Genomic DNA, 18,832 nt, shown 5'->3' on the forward strand with positions numbered 1-18,832 from the left:
CGCAGCTGATCAAATAAACATGCTTAAAACTGACGACTCAGACATTTTGGGAGGCCTTCCATGACCCTGCATCCTCGTTAAAAAAGGCGTTGTTGTGCGGCGTTGTATTGGACTTCGAAAAGTGCGTGGGTTTTCGCCTGAAAACGCATCTACCCTCGCCCAACCCACTCTGTTACGTTGACATGAGTTGTATAGATTCCATAATTCACAAAATAAACGCCGTGTCCACGTTTTCCCGAACAGGGACAACGGAACACTTTTCGCTCGTGGACTGCCAGACTCGGAATGACCGATTTCCGAGTCGTACTGGAACGCGGCACAGAAAAAAAACAAGAAAAAAACAAAAAAAAAAAACCCAAAACAACGCCATTGGTTAAACGAAAACCACGTGACTGATTTGGACCAATGGCGACAGACCTAAACAGGAAGCGTTTGACATTCACCCACAGGACACAACGTGAGGCTGTTTAAACACAGCGACGTGTGTCGTCATCATCATCATCATCACCACCAACACACCGTAGCTATTTGACACACGTCACGTCATCTGCTGTAGGTAGTACATGTGTTTTGCAATGTTCAAATCTGCCGCTAGAAAGCTTGTTCTCACGCCTACCGGGATCCTATCTCGGGCGGCAGCGTGTGCTTTCCGACATGACTGCAGGAGAACAGCCGTGACCCTCCGTGTATCTGAGGCTCTGTCGGGGAACGAGCTGGGAGCCAGCGTCAAAGTGCAGGTACAGCTGCTTTCAGCACCCATGTTATTAACGTTTGTGCGTTCGTCGGTTCACATTGGCATTGACTCGCCCCCTGCGTACCCGCAGACGTTGCCCAGAGGTCGGGTTAATGCTGTGTATGATGGTGCAGACATCTATCACAGGGCGTCTGCAGGCCCTGCAGGTGTCTTCAACTCAGGTTTGCAAATATTAGGCCTTAAAAGTCATTAAATACCGAATGCATAATATTTACCTGCAATGCTTTGAATGAGAGAGGTGATGTGTCCAAAAATAAGTCTTACATTTCGTTAAAAGCCTGTCTTAAGCGTCTTTAAAGTGTTCAATTGAACTCTCTGATACCTGCAAACACCCTGTTCTTAAAACGATTCTAATAATAATAATAAACTCTTGTTCAGAATGACGTACGCTGTGATACCCAGAAAAAGTCCCTTTTTTTTTTTTTTGTTTGCAGTGTGCAGAATTTCCCCACATCGAAGCCTCCAATAGGGGGTCAAAACCTAAGACGGATGTTGCCGACGACACTAGATTGATCATATACATACTTTTCACTTTTGGCTTTTAGGGTTGGGTTCGTGCCGTCAGATCTCAGAAGGACAACTTATTCATTCATATGAACGACGGAAGCTGCTTAGAATCGCTGCAGATCGTTGCCAGTTCACAGCTGAACGATGCGTAAGTGTACTTGAATGTCTCCCTCTTAGTATTTTATACACACACACACACCCGTATACATGTATATACAGCGTGTATATATATAAATGTGTGTGTGTGTGTGTATGTGTATATATGTAAAAAATAAAATATGCCTATGGTACTTTTCATTCTGTATTTCATTTCTTTCTATTAAGGCTGCTCACATTTGGGAGTGCAGTTGAAGTTACTGGTTGTCTCAAAGAAAGTCCAAAAAGAAAGCAGCCGGTTGAACTTTTAGCCGAACAAATCCGCGTAGTCGGGCAATGTAACACTATGGTAAGACGACTTAAATCCATAAAATGATAACACACCCTCCAGGGACACCCAATTGTGCTGTCACATTCCAGCAAATAATATTAGGTTCTCACTGTGTCCTCCTATTATTATTTATTTTTAGGATTTTCCTTTCAAAATCAAAGAGAGACACGGCCTTGAATATATTCGCCAATATCCTCATCTGAGATGTAGAACAAATGTCTTCAGTTCACTGCTGAGGATACGAAGTGAAGCCGCGGCAGCTGTCCAGTCCTATTTCAGGGTGAGAACATCGGTGCGGGAGATCTTTGTCGGTTTCTGAGCAAGACCCATTGACCCAGCTAGTGGTTTCTTTTAACAGAAAAAGGGCTTTGTGCAGATCCACACCCCGGTGATGACCTCAAACGACTGCGAAGGCGCAGGTGAACTCTTCCAGGTCAAGGCAAGTGTTTGCGCATGTGGTTGTAATTGGGTTGAATTGAGCGTGTTCTCAGAAATACGACCTCTTCTTTTACCGCAGCCGGCCGGCGAAGCTAAGGAGGAGAACCACTTTTTCTCCGTCCCCGTCTTCCTCACTGTGTCTGGTCAGCTACATTTAGAGGTGATGTCCGGGTGAGAATCTTTAAAAAATTATTGTAAGATATCTTCTTCAAATCGGGAGACTTTATTGCACTCCGCACTTCAGTTCTGTCCTCGACATAAAGGAAGGAATAAAGGAAGCTATTTCATGGGAAATTCAGAAGGGTCAAATGTACTACAAGTTGCTTCTTCCAAAACTGTGAACACTCAACACGCTTTCTCCATGTAGTAAGTCCAGCATTATTGCCTGAAAACCTCAGAATGTTTTCAGTTATATAATGTTCTACAACTAAGAGGAAGCCACTGTATTGTCTTCCGTCCTCGCTTGGAAACAAGTAAACTAGTTCTTCCTTACTCAGCTAGATGCATCATATTGATCTACGTTTACCAACGTTGTCACTGCCAGATGTCCACTTCAGAGATTGCATTGGGCAACCGCAAAAGGAGATTTAATCTGTTAAATCAGTCCAGTTTTTGCACTGCGGTGCCTTTGAGAGGCATTCATCCAAGGTCGCACACTTTGTCATCCTGTCGTCCTGCAGAGCTTTCTCCAGGGCCTACACTTTTGGGCCGACCTTCCGCGCCGAGAACTCCCAGAGCAGGCGTCACCTGGCGGAGTTTCACATGGTGGAGGCCGAGCTCTCCTTCACGCGGTCCCTGGAGGACCTGACCGAGGTAACCGTGCGTCTCCGCCACCTCGCTCGCGGATGATCGATACGATGGTCCGTCCCGATTTGTCCCGTGGGCTGGTTGGGCGTTGTGGGCTGAGCTGAGGGAGCGTGCCTCCTGCTTCCCCAGGTGATGGAGGACATGTTCAGGTCGGCGACGGAACACGTCCTGGCTCACTGTCCGGAGGACGTGGATTTATTTCACCGGCGCGTGACTCCGGGACACCGGGTGAGGAGGGCGAACGGCCGTGTCAGCGCTGCACCGCTGCGTCGTTTGTCTTTGAGTCTTTTATCCTCGCGTCTCTTGTGTCGTTTTCCTTGTTATGATTTATTTGAATTCTTTCACTTTTGGTCAACGCCAGTTGTCTGTGCATGTATTCATATTCATAAGGTTTACTCTACTTATTTGTTTTAAACTGTACTGTATCCAAACTTTTTTTTTTTTTATATTGTTTGATACTTTTCTCCTCTTTTCCTTTTTCGAAGGACACACTGGATTCGATGCTGAAGAAAAAATTCAATGTGTGAGTATGTTACATATTAAAATAAACTAAATGTTTTGAAATACACACTGACCTTGACTGACAAAAATATAACATTTGGATGACAATCAGGATCTCCTACACGGAGGCCATCGACATCCTAAACCACAGCGCCGAGGAGTTTGTCTTCCCGACGGATGTAAGTGAAGTCAAATTAATAAATGTTTATTTTCTTTTGTGACCGACTGGATGTGATATGTAAGTGTTTGTTTTCAACACTGTCAGTCTGCAGTGTTCCACTTACTGCAGACCAAAGGGCGCTGTGGCCGGCTGCGTGAAACAGCTTAATTTGTGATTTTCCATAAAACTAACAGATGTAGCTTCAGGCCTTCTCTGCCTTTTCTGTCTTCTCTGTCCATATCACATGATTTTCATCCGAACCCGTTGCACAATCTTCCTTAGCAACCAATGCTACTAACAGTCTAGATAATCACCGAGTTTCTTATTGTGGAGGAGAACGATTGAAAACATAAACGTAATCTTTATTTTACAGAAAAAAAGGGAAAAAAATCCCTGAAGTGATGTCTAAAAATAAAAACGTCGCTGAATCTCCAGCTAACCTCTGTCTCAAACCCGCGTCGTCCTCGGGTGCTCCTCTCTGCAGTGGGGCTGCGACCTTCAGACGGAACACGAGAAGTTCCTGGTGAAACATTGCGGCAGCGTTCCGGTCTTCGTCACTGATTATCCGTACGACCTGAAGCCCTTTTACGCAAGAGGCAACGGAGGGCGTCCTCGGCGTACGGTAAGAGGGAGCTCCGAGTGAAGAGCCATGAAACAGCAGAAAAGCACCGACCGGCTGCCGTGATGCGATTGTGATCGGTGCCGTTTGCGTCCACTCTGCAGGCGGCCGCGGTCGACCTCCTCGTGCCGGGAGTTGGGGAGCTGTGCGGAGGCTCGCTGAGGGAGGAGAGGCTGGAGCTGCTGGAGGAGAGGCTGCAGCAGTACGGACACGCACTCGTTTTGTTAAAATATTGTGTAGAGAACAAAAACGAACTGTGGTTCCCCGCTCGGGAACCGCCTCATGGGCCGAGGTGCGGCTGCGCAAAATACACAGTCTCCCATGGTGCATTGCACTTGGCAGGTCTGGAGTAGGGGGACTTCAGAGTTAGTTAAGTTTGGGGTATTGCACTGGTTACTTAGCAACCAGTTGTCACGCTATCGGTAGCTCGCTCACTGAGGTATAACTCAGGTTAAATTATGAATTCAGGTTTAAGACTTAAATAAAGCCCCGTTCCTTACACTGTGTCCTTCCTGTTTGGAACGTCGTCATTTTGAGTTTTCTGAGTTGACTTGAACGCACCATAAGGACAAGCTTTACTCCATGTGATGGCAATGATGGAGTTGGGTGGAGAAGGGTTTTCTTGACGCCCAAATTAATGATTTCAAAGTGTGCCTTGATACTGACACGCAGATTAGGGACTGGTCTTATTCAATGGCCTGTGACCTTTTCACTCTGGTCGTGTGTTGATGTGTCTCTCACAGCATTTCTCTTGTCTTTGCAGAGCTGGGCTGGTGGATGCGTATGGATGGTAACTACGTCTTCTTCACACAAACATGTCAGTGGAAATGACGTCCTGTCCTGATTCCACCAGAGAGCTCACGGAGCTGGGTTTCACTTTTTCTTTGCAGGTATTTGGATCTGCGGCGCTTTGGCTCCGTCCCTCACGGAGGCTTCGGAATGGGATTTGAGCGGTACCTGCAGTGCATTCTGGGAGTTGACAACATAAAAGACGTGATACCGTTTCCCAGATTTTCACACTCGTGCTTAATGTGAAACTTGCTGAATTACTGCGTCAGAATCCTTTGTTTTATTTTGCTTCGCGTCATATATGAAGGGGTTACACACCTCAAGATACGACTGAAGGACAAACATTAAAGTCGAGATGAACTTTATTCTCCCACAAAGTGGAAAATTTGGCTTGAGCGTCACCCGTGCAGGGGTTAAAAAAAAAACCATTCCACATCCAAAAAACATACAAAGATGTTAATGTTAAAAGATGTTAAAAGCAAAAATCTGCCCAAATGGGATGGGTCAGTATCTATCCTGCCTGGCGGCCTTAGAGCAGCCTGTTGGTACGTAGACTGCATGGATGGAAGCTCTCTTACCCCGGTAACCTTCCGCGCAGCCTGCGTCCATCCGACCAGTTTGGACCTGAGTGGCACGGAGGTGTCACCAAAACGAGCTGTGATGCCGTATCTGACGAGGCTCTCCATGACTGCCTGATGTAGGACTAACATGCATTTTTGATCAACACCACGAGCCGTCACTGTGTAAGAGTAACCATGAGTTGTCAGTAAAAAGGCTGAGGTGTTTGTACGAGGAGACCTGTGGGATGGTTTCATGGTGGATGACCACAGGCCTGTGGTCCCCAACTCCCCTGGGGGTCAAGCACCATCTTGACAAGTGGTTGTCGTCACACCCTTTTTACAAACCTATGTATCGCTGCGTAGTAGTCAGATCGCTGTCCATAAGCCAGACGTTTTTATACGTTTTATTTGTGAATATTTATCGAGATGTAAAATAAATTTTATAAAAAACTTTGTTTAATATATTTTCTTTTGAATTATGTGTTTTTTCTCAGTTGACTGGTGTTGCCATATTTAGCTTTTCTAATTCATTTTTTTACCAGATTGTCTTATATTTGCTGTAATGAATTTTGCCTTAACTTTAGCTTTTTCTCACGCTGTGCTGTTGGCCTGCTCATCTCTTCAGCTCAATATGTTAGATTTTTTTTTTTGTTTGGTTTTCCAACCTCATTACCGAGGTCATCATCATCATCATCATCATCATCATCGTCGTGGGGTTTCTTTATTCCGCAAGGTGGCGCTCTTTCCCCACCCTATCAGCTGTTATTTACAGCAGCTGTATTAAACCATATATTTTTTTATTCAACTATCGAAGATAATTTAACATATTTATATTTTAAATGTAAAGCTTGGGACAACACTCATTTATTTAACTGGACGGATATTTAGTGTTACAGCAGCTCACATTACAACCAGTAGGCAATAATAATAATAATAATAATAATAATAATATAGTCATAAGAATAGAAAACAAGGCAATATCCTCAAGGTTTACAAGAAAATCCAAACATTTGTCAAACTACAGCAAACCTAAAAATTTAACGATAACCAAGGAAACGTGGCTGTATACAATAAACCTAAATATTATCAGTAAACAAATAACCCAAGCACAAACAGTTTACACTGTCAAAAATAAGAAATTGTGCAGCTTTGCATACATGAAGTAAAATCTACACACAGTCTCCCTCTCTCTCTCTCTCTCTCTATATATATATATATATATATATATATATATATATATATATATATATATATATAAATAAAAAAATAAATACAAATGATAGAGTGGTATAATATAAATATATACAGAGCTATTAGAGGTGTCAAATCGTGGAATTCCCAACTTTGCTGTGTGTATTAAGTGTTTGCGGCACTTCGCGTCTCTCGGAGCGGCCCCGCCCTGCTCGTTGGGCGGGGAGTGGGGAAGGAGCTGCTGCTCCGCTCCGTCCACACACTTCCTACTGCGGAGTCTGCAGAGTCTGCAGCCTGGACCGGACCTGATCCTGGACCCGGACCCGGACCTGGACCTGGACCTGGGCCGGGACCTGGACCAGGGGGAGCGCCTCTCGTAGTCCCCAGTGCCGACTTGCGCGTTCTTCAGTGCGCCTTTTATTTTTTGCGCTCCTGCTGCAAGGACCTGCTGGACCTTAAAAAGCCCCGTGTGTGTTCAGATGGGGAAGACTGCAGCAGTGGGTGATCCAAGCGCTAGACCCACAGGGACCAGGACCGGGACTAGGACCAGGACCAGGACCACATCCATCCCGACACTGTGAGCGGCGGGCTCCCAGCAGGACCGCAGCCATGCACTAGACCCACCGGGGACCAGGAGTCAGGACCAGAGCCACATCCACCCAGGGAATCTGCATCACCATGAGCGGAGGAGAGATCATCTTCCAGGGCTGGCTGAGGAAGTCCCCCCCGGAGAAGAAACTCAGGAGATACGTGAGTGTGAGCGCAGGGCAAGCTGTGAGGAGCAACGGGGGGTCCGAGTCCAGTCGGTCCAGCAGGTGCACCCCAGTGGCACCTGGTCCGGATCTAGACCAGGTGCCACTGGGGCGCACCTGCTGGACATGGAGCTCAAACCACAACACCTCGTATCAGATTGTACAAAAAAAACAACAACCCTCTGTCATTTAAAAACCCAAAACATATTTCAATGTGACTCGATCACACACACGTCACCCAGGAGGAGTCAGACTTTACTGGGGGGGGTTCACTGGGGGCTCCGTGACGACATGGAGGTAAAACCGTCTGTCCCCTGACAGCGGACATCTGTCTGGAGCTCCAGCCAAACAGCTTGTAAGCGGATGAAACGACGAAACAAAACGATACGATGGCGTTATCTCACATCTGATTATGATGAGGTCACGTCCAAACGTGCAGTTATGTTACTGCTTTCCATGGAGGGGTGTGTGTGTGTGTGTGTGTGTCCCTCCCAGGTGCGGCTGGGGGGGGGGGGCTGTTCACCAAAGCACATAATAGGATTTGTAGATGAAGCGAGGGACAATAAACACAGCTGTCTGGCGTTCATGTGCGGCGTAGCGTCACCAGGCCTCTCCGTGCCCCTGCGAGCCGACGCCATGATGTCATCCGCCCGGTTTCATCTGGAAACCCATGGCTGAGCGTCTTCAGACCCTCCGCCCTCCGCCCTCCGCCCTCCGCCCCCGGTTGTTTCCTCATCGCCGTCGGGGGGCGGGGGGCGGGGTGAGGGGAGAAGTGGCCCCGCTTCAGAACAGTCCTGCGCAAACAGCGGGGGGGGGGGGCAAAGAAGACCCGCTCCCTGACCCGCTCCGTGCCGGGGCCCCCGACGTCTCCGGCGGCGTCTCGGACCGCCGAGGTGCGGGGCCTGTCGAGGTCACGCCCCGACGCCCTCCATTCAGAGTCCTGACCTCTGACCTATCGGCCCGACGCTCGACTTTTGGAAGCAGTTGCCGACGCTGGTGAAGGTGGCTGCCCCGCAATGTCATCATTTCATAATTGAGTGATGTTCATAGAGGCGTCGATTGATTTCCAGGGCAGAGGACGAGGTACAAGACGGTTGACGACGGCCCAAACCCGGTTGAACGGAGCGACCGGGCAACCATAGCTGTCGAGCTAAAGTATTTTAAGTATTTTACAGCCGAGTGATTCGCAGCGAATACATTTTATATTTGAGATATGGAGATAAAATGAGATTCAACTAATTGTCATTGCACAAGTACTGAGGCAACAAAATGCATTTCTCTGCATTTTACCATCCTAGTAACTGACGTAGTATCTAGGAGCGTAACTGACGTAGTATCTAGGAGCGTAACCGACGTAGTATCTAGGAGCGTAACTGACGTAGTATCTAGGAGCGTAACCGACGTAGTATCTAGGAGCGTAACTGACGTAGTATCTAGGAGTATAACTGACGTAGGATCTAGGAGCGTAACCGACGTAGTATCTAGGAGCGTAACTGACGTAGTATCTAGGAGTATAACTGACGTAGGATCTAGGAGCGTAACGGACGTAGTATCTAGGAGCATAACCGACGTAGTATCTAGGAGCGTAACTGACGTAGTATCTAGGAGTATAACTGACGTAGGATCTAGGAGCATAACTGACGTAGTATCTAGGAGCGTAACCGACGTAGGACCTAGGAGCATAATTGACGTAGTATCTAGGAGCGTAACCGACGTAGTATCTAGGAGCATAACTGACGTAGTATCTAGGAGCATAACTGACGTAGTATCCAGGAGTGTAACCGACGTAGGATCTAGGAGCGTAACCGACGTAGTATCTAGGAGCGTAACTGACGTAGTATCCAGGAGCGTAACCGACGTAGTATCGAGGAGCATAACTGACGTAGGATCTAGGAGCATAACTGACGTAGTATTTTGGAGCGTAACTGAGGTAGTATCTGGTAGCATAACCGATGTAGTATCTAGGAGCGTAACTGACGTAGTATCTAGGAGCGTAACCGACGTAGTATCGAGAAGTGTAACCGACGTAGTATCTAGGAGCATAATTGACGTAGTATCTAGGAGCACAACTGACGTAGTATCTAGGAGCATAACCAACGTAGTATCTAGGAGCATAACTGACGTAGTATCTAGGAGCGTAACCGATGTAGGATCTAGGAGCGTAACCGACGTAGTATCTAGGAGCATAACTGACGCAGTATTTTGGAGCGTAACTGACGTAGTATCTAGGAGCATAACCGACGTAGTATCTAGGGGCGTAACTGACGTAGTATCTAGGAGCATAACTGACATAGTATCTAGGAGCGTAACCGACGTAGTATCTAATAGCATAACTGACGTAGTATCTAGGAGCGTAACCAACGTAGGATCTAGGAGCATAACTGATGTAGTATCTAGGAGCGTAACCGACGTAGTATCTAGTAGCATAACTGACGTAGTATCTAGGAGCGTAACCAACGTAGGATCTAGGAGCATAACTGATGTAGTATCTAGGAGCATAACTGACGTAGTATCTAGGAGCGTAACCAACGTAGGATCTAGGAGCATAACTGATGTAGTATCTAGGAGCATAACTGACGTAGTATCTAGGAGCAGTGGCTGCATGTAGCTGCGCCCAGGGAGACATTAGGGGGCTGAGCGTCTTGCTCAAGGACACGTCAGCACGCTACCAGGAGGAGCCCGGGGGATCGAACAGGCAGTCTTCCGGTGACCAGACGACCCGCTCCACCTTCTGACATCTGTCATGCTTTACACCTCAAAAAGGTGGAGGATGAGGTATTTTCTATATTTTCTGGTGGGGGGGCTGGATTACCCTGGGATGTCCGGCGCTTTGCCGCCCGTTCAGCCCTGTTTAGCGAGCGTTCATCTTTACAGCCTCACGGCGTAACGGCACGTTTGAAGCTCCCGGGAGGAAGCCTCAGCGCCGGGTTACGTAATCCACCTCCACCACCTCCACCACCTCCACCACCTCCACCCCGCCCCGCTGCCGCCGTCGCCCCAGGCCTGGCATGCAAATCGCATGCAAAGTTCGGCAGCGGTGTGACGGTTGGAGCCTGGGTGGAACCGCCGAAAACCGGAGACGACCTGTGTGTGCCGAGTGACGAGCGGGGCCCCTCGCGGCTCCGGCTTCACGGGGATTGTTTACCGGCGCCGGTGACGCTCGGTGACTCACTGGGTCCACAGCGACGCGCACGGCCCGGCTGCGCAAACACGTGTGGGAGACGCGCGTCCTCGGCCATGTGACGGTGGCAGCGCCGAGTCAAACCCCCTATTCAAACACCAGCGCCGATGGGTTGTGTACTTTTACTCAAGTACCAAAGTACATCTCGGAGTTGGGTTTGGCTGTGGATATGAGTATATTATAATGGTGTTTGCACTTCAACTCCACTGCACTCCAAACCACATGCCTTGCCTTTTTTAAACCACGCTTACCTGCAACACCCTCAAGTACTTTTTTGTTTTTTGCCCTGAATTATTTTCATAATTCATGAGTTCAGGATTTTTGTTGACGATGAGAGGGAAACACCAAGTCGCCCAAAAGCTGACCGTCGGCACTCTAGGCTGAAGCAGTCACACTGAGACTAAAACGGTGGCAGTGAGATAGGAGTTCCCCTGACTGAAATATGAAGAGCTTTTATTTTTCATACTCGGGTACATTTAATATGGAGTACTCTCATACTTTTATCCCACAAACAACTTTTACTTTCACTCTCAAGTATTTCATCTCATCGACGCTGCCGTATCTGAACCGCGGGAAAACATGTTTGTGTTTCCTTTTTGAGTGTGTGAAAGCTGCTGCGTGAGCCACGTGGTCGGCGTTTGATTCCCCTGAGAGCCCAGCGACAGGTTGTTGTTTTGACCGAAGTGTGTGAGCGTGTGTGTGTGTGTGAAAATCAAGACGCTTTGGAAGGATTTCATGAACGACCTTTAAAACAATAAAAAATAATAATCTTTTGCCTGCGTGGGGTCAGATTCGGGCGCTGTCGGTGGCTTGAGGGTTAAACTGTCCTTCATCGGTGGCGTCTGGCAAATCCATTCATCCATTCATGAGACGGACAAACAAAACAAAACAGCTTCAAGCTGGTGTAGCGGACATATTCTCATAAGTTGGATGATAAGGTGTGGTAGGAGGAGCAGCGTCATTTTGCCTCTCCATCTGACAACACTCACAGTCCTCCGTCAGGATGGTGCTGCGGAGGGGTTTTGCTCACGTGGTCATAATTTAAAGCACGAGCGTCGCTGTCGTCTGCGTGAGTCACGCGTGTTCCGTGTACGCCGCATGACCGGCGTATGACTCATCCATGTCGGCGGCTCGGCGAGTCGGCGGCCTCGGCGCGGTGTCCCGCCGCGTCCCCGCCGCGTCCCCGCCGCCTCGTGTTGTGTCTGACATCACAGACGTGCTGGTTCACATACTGCACGCCCAGCCTCCCCGCATTCCAGACAGATGCTATCGTGACGCCGCGCCGCTCTCCCCCCGACGCCGGCCTCAAAGAGCTCGGACCCAGTTGATCCCGGAGGAAGGAGGGCGGCGGTGGCGGCAGTGGCGGAGGCGGCGGAGGCGGGGGCGGGGGCGGTGGAGGCGGGGGCGGCGGGTAGGAATCGTCAGCTGCCCTCTCCGCTGTTGTTTTGCAGGGGGTTCTCTGGGAAGTCCTTGCCCTCGGAGGTCAGCGCCCAAACGCCTCCCAGTTCCTGCTTTGACAGACGCCGAGCTCCCACAGACATTTTCCTTGTTCCACTTTATCTGAGAGTCCTCATGTGCCCACCGGGCCCCCACACCGGGGGAGGGCAGCGCCGTGTGGATCTTGGATTGGTTGATTTGTTTTCAGTGGACATGTTTGTGTTCCGGTTCCACTAATCGCTCTGTGCTGCTGGGAGTCAAATCATCTCTCGGTGGAAAGGTGGACGGACCGGCTGTGACTTTGCAGCGGGGATATCAGGCTTTTTCGTCCCGGGGCCCCTCCGTCTCATCCGCATTAAGCCACAGACCCCGTTCGCCAGCATGCGTGGGACCCCGATCTGAGATGTCTTGCTGTTGCACGTTGGCATTCCCAGTGTGGGCGTGTAATATGATTGTTATAGTCGGGGGAAAAAAAACAGTGAAACTAGGATCCAAACGCTCATTATCGTACGTTCTCTAAAGTCTGGGAAATAAATGGTGACGTTTAACTATTTGACCATTTTACTTTGGACCCCCTCAACCTCCTGTAGGGCCCCTGGGATTCCTGGACCTCAAGTTGAGAGCCACAGGGAAAAAATGCTGAAATAAACACCGAAATCATGTTTTTTTGTCTGTTTCTCCCTCGTTCTCTTTCCTTATGGATGACGACCTGGCTGTAAAATCTGCGTTTCAAAGCCTTTTTCTGGCATCCTGTGCTTTGCCATGAACCATGAACCACGTTTTGTCCCAAATGCAATTATGGCAGTGACAACCCACGACAGACTTCCTTTTGGATGGCACCTACAGGAAGCTGTGATGCGGCGGTCCCATGATGGGGAGAGAAATTAAATCTGCCTGGAGGTCTATAAATATATTTCCATCAATCAACATCTATCATCCGCGCTCAAAATAAGTGCAGCTGCGAAAGGAAATTAGATCCCAGTGATTATTGTCTTGTGATTTGGGCTCGCAGTACGAATGTTTTTCGCTTCCTCGCGGAGTCGGGCAAGGTACGCTGCTGTGGGAGGATTTGTATTTAAGGGAGTGGGGGGAAAAAAAAAAAAAAGAAAACAGAAAAAGAAATTCCTGCGGTTTTTAGGACGACCACGAAAGTGAGGAATCAGGTCAGAGTCAGGAGCCGGGCGGGCTGCGGTGTCCCACCTGCCCATGTGACCCCCAATGAGGAAGTGAAGCTGGAAATAACAGATAAAGCGAAGGGGCGAGGGACGGGGGAGAGAACATTTGAAGATGAATATCAACTGAGTTCATTTACCGTTTCAAAGTCTAGTCCGTTCAGACACGGGAGGCGCAGGTGATGTCTCGAGGGGGGGGGGGGGACTATTTGCAACTTGATTTACAGTAAATCAGATTATTGGGGGCTGTCGCTGGCATTAGGTCATACGCAGGGCCCCTGCCGCTCCCTGGGACTGTGTCATATGACTGTCGTTAGCGCTGGTCTGGAGGCCGTCCTGCTCCGCCGCCGCGCAAATATCTGGGAGCGAGCCGCTTCAGAATTCCCGCTCCCAGGCTGGAGACGACATCTAGCGTTTGCTTACGCAATCACAGCGGGCGCGGCCCTGCGCGGCGCGGCGGAGGCTCGTGCCCATTCAACACACGTCACGTTTTGGGGAAAACCCCACGGACGCAAAACGGCCCAAAACCCTCGGAAGAGGAGGGAGTTCAAACTGTGGACGAGCCTCCCGCGGCTAAATGATGCTGAACTGAGGCTGCCTTTCTTTTATGTTTCTATTTTTCCTGACATGCTGCGCTCGGAGGCCCCGGGGCGGCTCAGTTATTGATTCGCTTGTATTTTTCGGCAGACGGTGCCCCCCTCCCCCACCCCCTTCCAAAAGCCTGGGACAGCTTGGGCCTTTTCAGAGGTGTCGTGACGGTTTTTCGTGAGGGTTCAGATTTCCATCACTCCCTCCACCTAGAGAAACAAAAACCCTTTTTCTCAGGGGTTCCAACCGCGTCAGCTCTACTTTCGTTTTCACACCGAACGGTTTGATTGTTTTGTTGTGTCCCCCCCCCCCAAATGGAGGACACGACTCCCTCAATCTGCTGCGGAACCGGCGGCCTGTGCACTGGGAGGCCCCCGGCTGCTTTTCTTCATTGTCCCCAGGCGGACGCGGTCCCGTCCTGCGGAGGCTTCTCTTATTTTATCCGGTCGCGGGTTCGTGCATGGTTGGGGCGCAGGGATGCCAACGGGGGCGCGGCCGTCCTGCAGCGACGGAGCTGGAGTCACTCGGAGACGTTGTCGTCACAGCTCAGTGTTTGTGACCGTGAACCTGGACACCGGCTGATCACCAGAACCCGCGTTGCCTCCATCGCCGGGGGGACATCCGGCCCGCCAGACAATTTAATGCGGCCCGCCTCGTGGTGATGATATAATGATAAATCTGGGCCACAAATAGTTTTTTCGAATCACAAAGCTTAACGAATCCACTCGTCTGTATTCAGTGTTTTCAACATATAAAAACAGAATTAAATGGATCATAACTGAGATAATTCCAACAGGATTACGAGGAAATTCATTCATGTGCGGGAGAAAGAACCCAAACTAAAACAAAACAAACGGGCCCGTTTTCCCTTGCAGTCCAACGCGGGCCCCCTAGAAGAAGACGACCTGGCCTGTGGCCCCCGGGTCATTTGAGACCCCTGGTCTAGACAGACACACCGCTCCCTTCTTTCTTAACCGTTTCACCGGCCACTGGGAAGCGCACGCTACTAAGGAAACGTCAAACCCTGAATCTTCCTTATTTCTCAGCTTCCAGGAGGTTGCGTGTGTGGAAAACCTCCAACTCTGTTCATCCATAAGGTTCAAGTCCATGTTGGCGGCTTGTTCAGCAGTTTGGTAACCACGCCGACGGGGCGTGTCGGTTGAAGAGGTTGACACAGACATCATCCATAGGATAAGGGAATAAAGTTACATTTACTAAAAAATAAAATTTAATAAAACAAAAAAATATATATGCGTCCGCTGCTTTCGACATATTTGTGTCCGTTATGAAATAGAAAAAAATCTTTTTGAAAAATTCCCGAAATCCACCCATTGACCCCCATTAATATTCCACCGACTGTGCACTGAACCCTCGAGGCGTGTCTTTCTCCCGGAAACCGTCTTTGGTTTTATCCTTTTATTTTTCTATCGAATTTTGACCAAAAACTTTTTCCTAAACTTGTCTGTTTGATAAAGTTGTTGTCGGTGGAAGGCACTGAGAGCAGGTTAGCTTTGTGGAGTGGGTTTAACCACGGTGTGTTTGTGCCCTAAAGGAGAGTTCCCACGGCTGTGTGGGTGACAGGAGATAAGGATCCAAGACAAACAGCGACGCACTTTTCAGGAACTGTTTGTAAACATGGTTGTGAAACAGGGCGGGGCCACGCCGGGTGGGTGTGGCCGGCGGATTATAGGCCGCGCCCCCAGCGCTCTCAGTTGAACCGACGTTATTCTAGAAACGGGTCGTTCCGGCCCCACAGCGAGAGCTTCCACCCGCTCCGGGAGCGTTGTGAGCTGAAGGGCAGCGGGGCCAAAGACATCCAGCCCGGGAGGAGGAGGAGGACTGACGCTCTGTCGTGTTGCTCCCTTCCCCCGAAAAACACTTCCACAAAGCCTTCTGAAACTGAAATGACAAGAAGTGGTTTATTTCAGTTGAACTAGAATGTCTCACCGAAGCCAAAATCCTAACGCTTGAGAAATAGGCAGTAAAGTGGTTGGGGCTCCTGAACGGGCTTTACAGCAGATCTTAATCATATCACCGTTACTAAGTCGATGAGAATAATCACAAAGTTATATTTCCTCCATACTGCGGTGTACAACTACACACTGTTCCCGCTGAATATGATAAATGTATAAAAACCACATCACAAAGGCAACGTCAGGCGGACTGGCTTCAGGAAAAAGCTACACGGTGAAGCTGACTTGGAAACATGCAAAGTGCTCCACCACTAACAACGCATCCATTTGTGCTTGTTTAAGAGAGAACAGGTCCCTAAGACGATCAACCCACTTGTTTCAGTCCATTTGGAGGTTTAGGGTTGTGTTTTTGTTTTTTTTTGTTTTTTTCTGCTCGAGCGGGAGCAGATGTTCGAGGCGGCGGATCCGCCGCAAAAAAAAAAAAAAAAAAGAGAAAAGGCTCCCATTAGTCATATTGTCACAGTTCGCCGACGGTGAATAAGCGCAGCCTCCTCGCCTGACGAGCAGACGGGGCCCCGGGAGACGCGCCTTCTCCCAATCACGGGGGACTTCAGCCGCACATCGAAGCCGACGACGCCCGGGGGAGGGTTCGAGGGGCCGCTCGCCGCCTAGTGCGCGGCAGATTGTGCAGATCGCCGCCCCGCGAGGAGGCGGTGAATGGCCCTCACAAAGCGGCTGGGAGCGGCGTCGCGAGTCGGATCGCTTTCATTGCCCGCGTGGCTCCTCGCTGCCGCCGCTGAGTCACGTTCAGCCCTGCTGCCAAACATCCAATCATTGCGCATTTGTCTGCCGATCAGGAAGAAAAAAAAAACAAAAACAAAAACGCCAACGTAAAGGGACATTTCACTGAGGTGTCACTGTCACGGAAGTGAAAGTCAAAACGAGCTCCGCTGCTAACCTCACTCGGTGTCACGTAACCGCAGCAGGGAAGTGTCATCGTTGTTTTGAGTGATCTTTCTGAGTCGCTCGGCCGGCGGTGAACGACTCACGGCCCCACATGTCGAGAACCAACCGCGGTGAAGGTCGACTTCCACGACCTTCGCCGCGATCCCGCGGGCGGCGAGACGAACCGGATGTTGGGGGTTTTTTTTTTAGCGGCAAACGTCGACGTCCTGAAGGGAAAATAATGTTTTGAAGAGCCCCGAGAATGGACCAGAAGCGTTTACACGCCAAGAAGGTTTAGCGCCGAAATTAAGGGCATCGGCAACCTTTACATGACATGCACCGTCTTTCGTTGCACTATTATTTCACAGGGGAGGGTGAAGCAGCGCTGGAAGCTGAGGCATAATCACTGGACTTGTTGTAGGGAGCGTTCAGAGCAACGCAGATAAGAATCTTTTCCAGTAGAGCGGAGTCACCGCGGTGAACTCACCTTTTCAGCATTTAATTACAAGGTTTTTTTCGTGCAACGTTTCACCACACTGCTGCACCACCATTTCTTCTTCTTCTTTTTTTTTTTTTTTATGTAAGAGAATTGACTTTGCGGTGCAGAGGCAGAAAGCCCACGTGAAGCAGTGTTTCGCGTTGTGCTTTTCCATGCCCCTTATCAGTTCCTAGAATCACATAACTGCAGCCTCTTGTGGCGTAATGGCTTTAAAACACCGTGACAGCTGAATCATAGCACTTTCCGTCTGCGTCGAGTCAGTTTCAAGAGCCGAGGCTCTGGCCTCGACGAAGGCGACGCGACCTCGGCATTTCTGTGCGGGGGAACTGAGAAGACGAGGCCTCCGGGCCTTGAGAGAACCTTGAGAGAACCTTGAGAGAACCTTGAGGGACCTTGAGAGAACCTTGAAAGAATCCGGTCTGTTTCGGGTAGTCCAGAGTTGGTGAGCACTCCCCCCCCCATCCCCTTCCCTCCCTCCACTCCTTCTTTGCGAACACCCTGAGAACCGAGGGCCCCGTTGGGGTCTTATCTGCGCGTGTTTTGTTTTGTCTCGCAGCTGCACGCCGTCCAAGGTCGGCGTTCGAGACCCTCGTTGCGGGTTTCCGATATGAACCTCGGCGCGGCTCTAATGCGTCCGCTGGATGTGAAAGCCCGTCGCTTTCAGGCTCCGTTTGACTTTGTTTCTCTCCGAATGTTTACGTCTCGAACGCGCCTGGGGCCTGGGGGCCCGGGGGCCCAGGGTGCATCTGGAGCTCCTCAGCGCTCGATGCCGTGCGGACTGCGTTTCGTTAGAGGTGAGTCTGTTGGACTCGAGCCAGAGGTGTGTGTCTGAGGCAGCTGGCGACGCGGTGTGAACCGTACCACTCGAGTGCAAACTTCCTCCTGTCGCCTCAGAGCCGGTGGTGGTTGAGCTCAGCCGCCGTGGGCAGAGCCCGGCGTGGCCTGCTCAACAGTAAGTGACACCTGTCGGCGACCGGGACGCCAGCGGTGCAGCTGCTGCGTGTGTTTTCTTCTTTAATTTCTTGCTTTCCAATCAGATTTCGTCCGTACGGGTTTTGTTTTGCGTGGGTAAACTGTATTTGTCCGTCTGTTTCAGTTTTGTATTATTATTATTATTATTATTATTATTATTATTTATTCATTTATTCATTTATTCATTTATTCATTTATTTATTTGTTTGTTTGTTTTATTTTTTTGTCACTGAATCTCAGCACAGTGCAACCTCCTCTGAACATCCTACACTGACTCGCTGTCCGATCCATAAAACCGAAAATCAATGCGTGAAGCTTCGCTGCTAATAACATGTAACATCTTCAGTTCTTACTCTGCTCCTCTGACCTGCAGCCCGTGTGCGTCAGAGTCCGTAGAGTTCTTTACGTCTTCATTATGGATTTGACGGCCGTCGTGTTCTTTTTGCCGTTTTTGGGCCGAGACGTTGGAGACCAGTTTGGTGAGAGGTGGAATCACTCAGGACCGTCATCACGACAGGTCTGCGTTACATATGTACGATACTGCCAAAGGTTGGGATGTTGGTGATATGGGGCTGCCGCGCCTCAGGAAGTTTTGGCATTTCTTTCTCAGAACACACAAG

General features: G+C 49.5%; 2 protein-coding genes across 2 annotated transcripts in view; both read left to right on the forward strand.

Moving 5' to 3' along the window:
* Positions 1-455: 455 nt before the first annotated feature.
* On the forward strand, positions 456-6,026 carry nars2 (asparaginyl-tRNA synthetase 2, mitochondrial). The gene is made up of 14 exons (XM_080006340.1): positions 456-737; positions 1,300-1,409; positions 1,586-1,706; positions 1,828-1,968; positions 2,047-2,127; positions 2,206-2,297; positions 2,807-2,939; positions 3,063-3,161; positions 3,419-3,456; positions 3,547-3,613; positions 4,079-4,216; positions 4,318-4,415; positions 4,977-5,003; positions 5,104-6,026. Exons 1-14 carry the CDS (start codon positions 564-566, stop codon positions 5,246-5,248), a joined length of 1,464 nt encoding a protein of 487 aa, XP_079862466.1. The 5' UTR covers positions 456-563; the 3' UTR covers positions 5,249-6,026.
* A 1,309-nt stretch (positions 6,027-7,335) lies between these two features.
* The window catches only part of gab2 (GRB2-associated binding protein 2), a 45,383-nt gene continuing 33,886 nt past the window's right edge, over positions 7,336-18,832 (forward strand). The window contains exon 1 of the mRNA XM_080007516.1: positions 7,336-7,503. Coding sequence (XP_079863642.1) covers positions 7,432-7,503 — 72 coding nt within the window. The 5' untranslated portion in view covers positions 7,336-7,431. The remainder of the gene's footprint in view (positions 7,504-18,832) is intronic.

Source organism: Zeus faber (genome assembly GCF_960531495.2).
Source record: "Zeus faber genome assembly, chromosome: 9".
Taxonomy (NCBI): Eukaryota; Metazoa; Chordata; class Actinopteri; order Zeiformes; family Zeidae; genus Zeus; species Zeus faber.